Source organism: Apaloderma vittatum, unplaced genomic scaffold (genome assembly GCF_000703405.1).
Source record: "Apaloderma vittatum isolate BGI_N311 unplaced genomic scaffold, ASM70340v1 scaffold44674, whole genome shotgun sequence".
In the NCBI taxonomy this organism is placed as follows: Eukaryota; Metazoa; Chordata; class Aves; order Trogoniformes; family Trogonidae; genus Apaloderma; species Apaloderma vittatum.
Window position 1 is genome coordinate 1,197 of NW_009714068.1, and position 11,087 is coordinate 12,283.

General features: G+C 41.4%; 1 protein-coding gene across 1 annotated transcript; it reads left to right on the top strand.

Annotated features, from left to right (window-relative positions):
- Positions 1-757: 757 nt before the first annotated feature.
- Positions 758-969, top strand: KIAA1143 (KIAA1143 ortholog; the record flags this gene model as incomplete). The annotated part of the gene is made up of 1 exon (XM_009868593.1): positions 758-969. A coding segment is annotated over one exon (212 nt), but the record flags the coding sequence as incomplete, so codon positions are not given.
- Positions 970-11,087: the final 10,118 nt, after the last annotated feature.

Here is an 11,087-nt window from a genome sequence, read left to right on the forward strand (position 1 = left end):
AGATTAAATTTTTGAGCCTCAAAGTGGAGGCCCAACTTCTGAGAAAAACAATATGTAGTGCATTTGGATTGGTTGGGCGTGATACCTTTTCAGAAAGTTACTTGGTTTTAAGACTTACTAGCTCTAGTGCAGGCAGAGGAGCAGAATTAGTTGGAATAGTTTGGTGATTTTGCAGATACAAAGAAATCGGAAAACTTTCATCCTATGTGATATTAAAAGGAAGGTTTATAACCACATGATCTTTTTCGCTGTCTAAGCAGGGCAAAGTGTATTCGAATTAAAAAGAAAAGCTGATATTTGTGCCATTTTGTTCATTAAAGAGATACTGTAGTGCTGAAATAGGTGCATTTGTTGTTGTGGGCATTACAAATAGTGGAGGATCTGATAAAGTGGATCCTGTAAAGCTGTCGTCTTCATTCTGAGAAGCAGCTGTGGCTGGATTGTGTGGGAAAATCTCTGCTGCTCATGATCTCTCTTCTGAGTTCGAGGTCTGAGTGGTGAGGACCCATTTTCTAATAGGAACTGCAGGAAAACTGTCTTCAGGGGTCGATTGCTATGGAGCAGACAGATGTGAGCATGTGTGAGCAACATTCATCGATACAGGCTTTGTGGCCAAAAAGTTCATTTTCATGATTGCTGCGTTCTCTCTGAGGTCTCTCGCTGGTGGTTCTGGGGAAGAAGAGAAGAGAATAGTGAAGGTCCGGATGTGTGTGTGAACACGTGCAGATGAGTTCTGATTTTACTCTTTTTGTTACAGATGGTGAACTAGAATCTGCTGATGGAAAAATTATGTTCAGGAAACCAGCCAAACGTTCATCAGAGAAGTTTTTGGATTTCAATGTAAGTTCAAGTAAGAAGATGAAAGAGGCAAAGAAAACTAAGAGAGAAGTGTCTACTCCTCAGAGTACAGCTAAGCAAATAAAAAATAGCAGTCTTCTCTCATTTGATGATGAGGAAAATGATGACTAGAAGTTGTGTTTTTTAATTATTTTTATTTTATGTATATTTTAATTAGCCTTCTAGGAATCTGAGTAAGATTGAGGGTTTTCCTAGAAGCTGAAGCATGGTATCTGAGTCTTCTCTTTGTTACAGTACAACTAGAGAAACATAATATAAAACTAGCAAGAGCCAAGTCTTTGAACAGTATGTCATGTCTTTTTTTAAAAAGAGATTTTTATCATGTATGTAAAAGCTATTTGAGGTCACAAATGAGTAGCAAAATATACCTGTACATATACAGCTTATATAAATTTTCAGTCTACATTTTCAAATGTCCTGCATTACAAAAAATGTATTTCTTCTCTATTTACTGGCCTTAGCTGGCAGTTATGTCTTTTTTACCTATTATTGTTGACTTTACGTTCAAATGAGAGAGACTTCATGGCTGTGGAGCTGGCTGATGTTTTCTGTCTCACTTTAACAGAAGTTTGCGCAACTTTGGCATGTGTGGTTTGTCAGAGCCCTTGCAGCAAGTAAGCCTGGGGTTGCTAAAATCAGTGGTCGTAATCCTGTCCTTTGTGAATGCAGTCTAAGAAGTATCAAATTATTTTGAATTGATTGTGATAGCAAGATACAAACGTTTTGATTCTAGTTCATGATATCAACTAATGCAAAAGAAACGTCTAAACCCTTGGGAGTTTGTGCACTTCGGTTATCGCGTTGGTGGGCTCATTGGTTTGGTGGTAGATTGAGTTGGGGTTTTTTGAAGGTGTTTGTTTCAGTTGACTGTCTATGTGTTCATAATTATTTGGGATCTCAAACAGCTTATTTAAAATAAATGTAACCTTTAAGCTGTGGAAATGCCTTATTTTGGTTTTCTACTAGGACATTATAAACAGGACATTTGAGTCAAGAACTGTTTTAACTGTGCTACAAAGTTTAAAAATTGTTAGGATTGCCTGCGTTCAAAGTACGCTGAAAGTCATCATTTCAGTACCATTTATGTAACAGGATGTGCTGAAATTTGAAACTGAGAACTGATGGGATTGGGGAGAACAAGGTGGTGGAAATGGGACTAGTGACTCTGAAATCACTTGGAAGTATGGTGTTTTCTGTTACATACAGAAGCAAGACCTGATGCTGCTGCAGAATGATGATGAAACCAGTTTTTCTGCTGTGTGGCAGGACGTGCAAAATTATTTGGGCTGTAAAGCTTCATTGGGGAGCAAATTTGAACTTGCTGTGTGAAACATGTGAGTTCAGTTTGTTCATCTGGTATTAATAAATTGTGGGGGTTTTAAGTTGTACTGAGATATTTTATGAAAATTTCAGTGCATAAAATGGAGTGATTTTGTTGCCTCATAATGAAGTCTTTTACGACTGCTGCCTGTCTCTGTATGTACCAGCTTCCTGCAGTTATGTATTTGTAAGTACATTAGTCTTTTAATTTATTTTGTATCAATTTTTGCATATGTGTATATACACTCATGAGAAATCTTGTAGCCTTGCAGTATACGGAAGGAATATTTGGGCATATTTCAACAACTGAGTAAATACTCTGACTTGCTGAGACTCATCTGAATGGATTAACCATTGACTGCTTACTTAAACTTTTCCGATTCTGTTCGTCAGCACAAAAATATACGTGCTTACATTTTTCTCGGACAGCCTGAGAGCTCTTCACTTTAGCTGTGAGGCAGTTTAAGAGACATGGCTATCAAGAGATAAATGCTTGCCACAGATCAGAGAGAATTTGGATTTACCTTGAAATTGGAGAGGGCCTCCCAAAGATGCAGCTGATTTGACATGTTCAAAAGAAGTAGAGATTTTGGTTGATGCTGGTTAGTAATTGCATTTAGACAAAAATTACTATTCCTAGTGAAAGACTTGGGACACTGAAGTCCAGTTAAAGGAAGTTACCTCAAAATATGGTGTGCAGTGCTTTTGCTTAATCATCCTTCTTGCCCTACAACTTCATGACAGATGTGTGGAATGCAAATAAATTGGTTTATTTGGAATTAATATAATGAAAGGTATGTTGTTCTTCAGGCAACGCGGCAGGGGGAGGAAAGGTGGATATGGAAACTCAATTTCTTTCCTTTATTCACAACCATGATTTGTAGTGCTCTGACCAGAAGGAGACCTTCGTATTCATTGTGTTTCATTCCCTGTTCACCTAACAGTAACTAATTGGATGTATTTATTAAGAGGTGTGAGTGATGCACAAAAGCATTTTAGTGAAGTAGTCATGTGAAAATTCAGTATTCTTAATGTGACACACCAGGAAAATTACACACGCCATCAACTCCCCATGAAACCTGTGAGTGAAGAGAACAATTACTTGTTCATTTAGCAAAGAAATGTGAAACTGTCTTAAGCAATCACCTGCCCTAAGCGATGGGCCATGGAAAAAAATAATTGCAAGAACTTTCTAATAAAGGGGAAGCCAAAGTAGGTGCGTGGAACATGGGGCTAGGACTGAAATGAACAATTCTTCTGGCTTTTTCTTTCTCTCTCTCTTCCCTGCCCCTGTCCCCAGTCCTGTGCCCCTCCCGTAGTGAGGAATGTGTGTGTATTTTTTTTCTTGCGGAGCTTACTCAGCTAAGCATAAGAGAAGTGTTGTGGAAGAGCAAGGTGAAAGTAGCTGAGTCTTGTTACCTAATATGGGAATCTTGGTCAGGTGTGGCCTGTTACCTCCTATGGGAATCTTGTACAATTTTTGTTAATAAAACTTTTGAAATGTCTGGTTCATTAAGACTTAAAACATGTACTGACGGTGGTGTTAGTTCTCATTCTGCTTAGCTGAGGATAAGCGGGAGCAAACTTGGTGAACTGCAGTAGCATTGCAGCAATGGATGCTTAACAGCGGACGCTTTTTCTGTTGCAAAGGTGCTTGGAAGTCATCAGGAAAGGTGTCACCTTTCTTTCTTTTGGAAAAACAAAGTCTTGCCCTAAATAATAGTAATCAAGGTGTATCATCAGGAATGCTGCATTCTGAGATAGCAGATGACAAAGACACGGGACCGAATGAGCAAGGAAATGCACTTGTGGGCAGGTATCCCTTGGTTGTATTCCTAGCCTGTCTGATACAGTGTTTGGGGTTTTTTTTCCTCAAAATAAAACAAGTTTGTTGTACTGCAAATGTTTGTTTCATTGGCCTAAACAGGAAGAGATGAGTCAGGATTCTATTCTGATAGTTTTTGTGTCTGTCATTTTTCCAGAAAGTATCATTTGGAGGATCAAAAGCTGTGTTTTGCAGACATGGAGCACAAGAAACCTGCATTTAGCTGTTTTAGTTACACAATTTTTAAGTTTCATCACAGGACTTAATGCCTTTTTTTACAGTGCGTCAGTATATAATCCTGTTAGGAAGCTGCAGATTTATAATGAAGCAGGAAGTAGCAATGTTATCGTTTCAGCTGATTGTTTCCCTTGTGCTGTAGTGTATTAGCCAAGTGATGCTTCACTCAGCTGCGTAGAGCCAATTGCATTTTCAAGGACATCAGGCATGCCTGCAGATGAGTCATTGCCTTTGGTATGAGGTCTGATATGCAGTCTCAGCAAGCATTTGTCCACTGAAGTTGGTTAATAACCTATAGCCCTCTCCTGTGGCAAGTTGCCATAAATCAATCCTTTGTGCATTCAGCGAATGAAAAGGCTGGGGTATCGGCTGCCTTTTCAGTATCATCCCTTTATTCCCATTCCTAGAGCGAGGTGTTAATCTGCAAAGAGATTTTTCATGTCAGAGACCTCCCTTTCCGCCCCACCTCCCTTGAGAGCGTTCCAGATTGGAACAGGCTGCCCAAGACAGTGGTGGAGTCCCCATCCCTGGAGGGCTTTAAAAGCCTTGTAGATGTGTTGTTCAGGGACTTGGGTCAGTGGTGACCTGGCAGTACTGGGCTAACGGTTGGACTCAATGATCTTAAAGGTCTCTTCCAACCAAAGAAATTCTGCGAGAGGCAGTGGTCACAAGGGCAGCCATTAAAACCAGGGGAGAAGCATCACAGGGTTTTCTGTGAGTAACTGCAGCCTCCTGTGGACTTCCTCCAGATTTTGAAAACCTACAAAATCTCAGAGTCAGACCCTGGGCAGTAACTTCCTCCTTGGAAAGATGGATGGGACCAGTCAGGAAAGTGACACAAGACTGAATTTTACAGCGTTTACCCTGCTGTTGCTTCTTATTTTTTTGTTGGAGGTAATGCCAACAGCTGTCAAAAACAGTTTTTTTCCACCATCAGGAGGTGTAAAGTGGCTTTGGTGCCATTCCAATCCATATGGCGAAGGATTCCCTTTCCTTGAGTCCCATGGCAGCCCTCGGCACAACACCTGATGAGTTAAGGCCATGGGCAAGAGGGAGTTGCCTTGTAGTAGGCAGGAGTTATTAGAGCAAGGTGTTGTCGGGCCTCTGTAGGGTAACGGTGATGATCACTGCTCGCTTTTAGTTTTGATGTCATGAAAGAGTTGTTCCCTTAGGGAGACCACGATAACAACGAAACTTTAAAAGGGCGGATTATAAAACTATGAAGAAAACGGTTAACAGCAGGCTGAAGGGCAAAGAGAAGTACTTAAAAACTATAGAGATCTGCCTGGAGGCTATTTAAGAACATTGTATTAGAGGCACAGATGGTTTGTATACCTCTGAGCAAAAACATAGCATATGAGGAAGAATGAAACTCACAGGGTTACGTGGGAGAAAAGCATGAATATAGAAAGGTTGAAAATGCATCATCCCTTCAAGATGACAACTGCATGAATGACAGGCTGGGAAATGTTACCAGGAGAGCAGACAGAGCTGAAAGTGTCAGTGCTAAGAAAAAAGACTGTAGTAGCTGGTAACTTTGCACACCAAAAAGAGGATTCTGGTAATATCCTGAGCACCTCGGCTTTGAAAAGTGGGCTACTCCAGATGAGGCTTCACCAGAAAAACAAGTATGCTCTTCATCTGGGGTAACTAGCATGAGCTAAAGTCTTAATAAAGCCAAAGCAGTCCTCAGGTCTAAAATGTGACTAGGCCAGAGTAAGGGAGCCCACTCAAACATAGTTTCTCTCTACTGGGACGTTAATTTCGCCTTGTGTTAGATTCAGTGCCAAAAATGATGGGTTTAATCTTTGCCAGAGAAGGTAGAGATTAAAAAAACAATAAAAATCCAACACTCCTAAAACTCTAATTTTAGTAAACTCAAAAAACCCCTACTTTTGTTGTGGTACAGCTCTGGGCTGAGAGGTGGACAATCTGATAAGGATTGGTAAAGTTTGCAGAGTTTTTTTTACAACAAAGTGTAATTGGACAGATGCAGAATTTCATCGTCATGTATCCGAGAACAGGAACTTAGTGGTTATAAACTAGAAGGGGAACGTCTCAGCTATCCCAGATCTGACAGCGCATGCAAAACAAGTGTCCTTGTGAAATCGGTGAAAGTTATTTTCTGATTTGGACCCAAGCAAAGGCAGGGGAAGGTTAGAACGACTGTTTTGGCAATAAAATCTTGATGCACACAGTCTCGAGCCCTGGCAGCTAGACTGTTTTATTCTGCCCTGTTAAATTGAAACAAACAATTCAGCTGCCTGAGTCTCTTCTTTTCTCCTCTGCCATGCCAGCTATCTCGAGAGAAGAGATTAAGCATTGTTCCAATTAGTGCCACAGCAGCAGCAGCAGTTTTATAATTTAAGGGCTGCAAAAAATTTATGGAGCGCTGAGAAGAGTTTAATCACTTTTATGATTTTCATAAATTATTGCAAGCAGACCATGTTTGTGCAGAAAGCTGGTGACATTTGAGCTGTTTATCAAATGGACAACAACATTCAAGATAGGGGTTTTCAAAGGCACCTGTGGGAATTATGCGTTTGAGTTTGATGGGAGTTAGAAGACTTGTTCCTTTGAGTTACTTCGTATTCCACTATTATTTTTTAATCATGCCAAATTGTTTCAAACACTTGGCAAAAATCAAAATTAGAGGAGGGTCAAATTCAGAGCAGATTTAAGCTTCATTTAAACGCTTAATGTGTGTATAAACAGTGGGTGGGTAGCTTGTAATTCTGTTTCAGGTGAAAAAACACTTTGGCACTTGAAGAGTTAACCCCTTTTCTCACCACAGTGTATTTTTGGGTTGTTTAGGCTCCAGTTAGGCTCAACAGTTACTGTGAGGAAGGTTGGTCTGTCTCTGCTTAAGGCTGTACCTGCAAATTACTCCAGCTGCTGCAGAGAAGGATCTGCCTGTACCAGAGAACCTGGTTCTCCATCGCACATTTGAAGATTATATAGTAAGACAAATAAAATTCCATACATTGCAGATACAAAGAGAGATTGAACTTCCCTTCTGGATGACTAACCAAGATCAATAAGATAGACTTCCTATTTCATTCCGATTTGGGCATTACTAGTGATTGTAAAAAAGCCTTCCACTCAGTGGGCTTTATGCCATCAGGGTGCAGACAGGTTGGAGATCTTTCGTCCTACTGGGATGCCTCTGAGCTACAGTATTTGGTGTTTAATTTTCTGTATTTTAAACTGCTTCAAGTCCTCTAAAACGAAATCCTTGTGTTTCAGATTGCTGCGGACTGAATATGCTAAATATGTACGGGCAGAATCATTGCTGGCTTCCTCTGTGCTGGATGGGCAGCTTGGGCTAAATTACGTTCTGTTGTTACTCCATTGCTGACAATGAAATCACACCGATAGATACATGAGCTCCTTACTAAATCCGCATGAGGTAGTCTGCAGCAAATAGATTGAAATTTGGAGGAGTTAAGTGTGGGATGCTCCGGGATTGTGTCAGTGAATTCCTATAGCCAACAACACATATAAACGATGGGAACGGCTGACTCAGTTGTTGTTCTGCAGGAGGAGATCTGCGACCATTGTGATTTAAAAAGCAAGCACAAGCCACGGTGTGAGGAAAGCTAATGCAATTTCAGCTCTATAAATGATGTGTCATGGAGAAGAAATACAAAGTAATCTTACCGCACTTACTCTCTGCTTCAACCTTTAGCAGGAGTAATGTGTCTGCTTCTGAGTGCTATACTGCAGAAAAGAAAAATGGAGACCGATTGGAAAGTCCATCAGAAAGTAGTGATGTTGATCAGAAATCTAGAAGACATAACCTGTGAGTACAGATTGAAAGAAATGCGTTTATACATCCAGAGAAAGGAGATGCAGAGGAGTGAATAAGAATGTGATATCAGTCTTCAGATATGTAAAGCTCACTGCAAAGAGGAAAGTAAGAAATTGTTCTCCGGGTCCACTGGGAATGCAGAAAGAACTAATGGATTTAAATTGCAGCAAAGGAGATATAAGGAAGACATTAGGACAGGCTTTCTAGCTGTAACAGTACTGCAATACTGAAACAGATTGCCTGGGGAGGTTGTGGGATGTCATTGCCAGACGTTTTTAAGAACAGATTAGACAAACATCTGTCAGGAATGATTTGGGTATAATTGATCCTGCCTTAGGGCAGAGGGCTGGACTAGACCTCGCAAGGTCCCTTCCAGCCCTATTTTCTTGGGTTCTCTCATTAGGAAGGCTAGTGTGATACTCCTAGGACCTTACCATTCCTGGTAAAAGCAAAACCATGCTACAGCGATGCCAAGAGACAGATTTAAGCCAACAATACCTGGGAAAATTCAAAGCTTTAGGTTGATACCCCACTCTTAATTATTAAATGCACATAACACAGTTGGACTTGTGCAAAGGCCGAATACTTGGCGGTTACACCACTGTGAGTCTTTATGACCAGACCGTGATCTTTTTAGTGGCCTGAGAATCTGTTTTTTGTAATGTGTGTTAATCTTATGTAGTGCAACTCCCATGTTGTCATTTGTGTAAGCAGTTGGCAGTGGCCTTCAGCATCTCAGGTGTTCCAGGTGCAGTGACTGTCCTTTCATGTGTTGTCATTGAACCTTTCGCCACACGCTGTGCTTCAGCTCCCTCCCCTCCAAAGCTCCTTGTTTCCCCCTCCAGTTTACCATGATGCTAGCGCTTGGCTTCTGTGTTTAAATCACTAAACCCGCCGTTCATGTGCTCGGTGCCTTCCTCTCCGCTCTGAGACGCTGGGTGTTCCTCCTGCTGCTTTCTGCTCCCGTGTGCTTTTATTCCTGTTGGTAGGTTTAATTTTCATCTGTCTTATGCTGCTTTCCTGTCAAGATGGGCTTGCGTTACAAACTGCGACAGTGGGGTTACATCCAAATATTACCAAATGCCACATCTTTTAATATCAGGCAGAGCAGCTTGAATTTTCTTCCTCAGAGTGCTGTAAAAGGCATACTAACATGTTTTCTGTGCAAATGCCAAAAAAAGAAAAAAAGTTTAACAAAAGATGGGGGGTGTGAAGCAAGCTGAAATGTCTCTGTTCCCAGAATTTTGTGTTTTCCCTGATCACAGCTTTTAGTTCATGACCCAGCTGCTGATTTATGTAACTCAGTGGAACAGTTTCAACAGCCAAGAATTTGGCACCGTCACTTTTGCTGCTGGTAGTACCTTAGTGTTCAGTGAGATGACCTTGTGTGTTTTTCTCCCTGACGGCCCTGCCTGGCCATTGATGATCACAGTAGTGCCAGGCCCTCGAGTTCAGAAAATACCATGTCAAACCATAAAGTGAGGTTATAATATCTACACTTACACATGCATGTTTATGTATTCTGTATTTTGAGTTTGAATTTGGCCCTTCAACGTTCTTGTCTTCTGAGCTTTTCTATACAGCCTACATGGAGAATAGAAACTGAAGTAAAAAGAGAAACAAATTCTGAACAGAACTGGACTTTTCACATAATCATACCATGCTTCCTGAAGCTGAGACTTGGGAAAAAAAATCAACATGTGTTGGTGGCTGCTGGCTTTTTTAAGGCACCTTTCAGTGCTTGAGAGCCTGTGTAGGCTCTAATAAATGCTTTTATCTCAGGTGCAGTCATTCAGCATCACACACAAATACAGACACACGTTGAGCTGTGTGGTTTAGAAAGGCAGTTCCTGGGCTCGAAATGAGGACACTCTCATGAGTTTGCACAGCACCTACCCCAGAGGAGGCCTAATCTGTAGGGTGGATTTGGGATGCTACTTCAGTACAAAAAATACTAGTAATTTGTAAACGAATAGGGGAGATTTAAAAATCAATTTCCTTCAGCAAACAGCAATTGTTGAGATGGTTGCAGTTATCGCTGAGGACAGAGTGTATAAAATGCTTCAAGATACAGACTCAGATTCCATAAACATATAATTCTTTTATCGATAATTCTTATAAGCAGGCTTCTTTCTACACTGCCAAAAATCTCCCCTCTATTATATAGTGAGCTCATTTCCCTCCTGGTTAGCTGTGGATTTTGGGGTATACAAATTAATTTTGTTATTGACTAGAAGGAACATTTGGAGGATAAGAATGCCATTGCTATTCACACCTAAAGGTAATCAATACAGCTACAGAGGAATAAATATTTTCTGAGTAAGCATCCTCTCTAGCATTATCTCCTTCTTCTGACACCCGCAGGACCATACCCTGGCTGCTGTACCTGTGAACAAAGCAGTGAGAGGCAAGAGGATTTATATTTTGTTACCAAAGGAGGATCTCAAGAGAAGGAAACTTTTCTGCTGGTCTTGGCTCTCCCCACACTCCAGCTCAGCACTTGCTCATTCATAACACCCCGTGCCTGCTCTTTGACTGCAGTGGAGATCGCTGTTTGTCCATCATCAGTTTATTACCCCCCAAACCAGCGGAGAATAAATCAATCCCTGTGTGCAGTGCTTGGGACTGGTGGGCGGCAGTGTGTGGTGGCTGCAGCGTTAAAAATGTGAGAGGATGCGATTCACATCAGCCTTGGATTTGTCTGTGAAACAAGTGTTATTAACACATCAAAAAAGCAAAGGAAAGGGGAAAGACTAGAAAAAAGAGCTGGGGGTTGCCCTGCTCCTGGCCTATCCCACTGGCTCCTCCTGACCCGTTGTCGGTGCCATTTGTGCTGTTTCAGGCCTTTCCTGCCCCAAGGCACGGGACGTTTGCTTGTAGCCAGATCCCAGAATCAGGTCTGGGGCAGAGAGGGCTAATGAAACAGCGGCGATAAACTTTGCTTTGCTTCAACCGGCTAGTCTTTCCCCAGGGTTTGCGAAAGGAAATAGCCAGAATGAGAGAGAGGAAGAGGAGAGGAAGAGGCGGTGGAGGCCG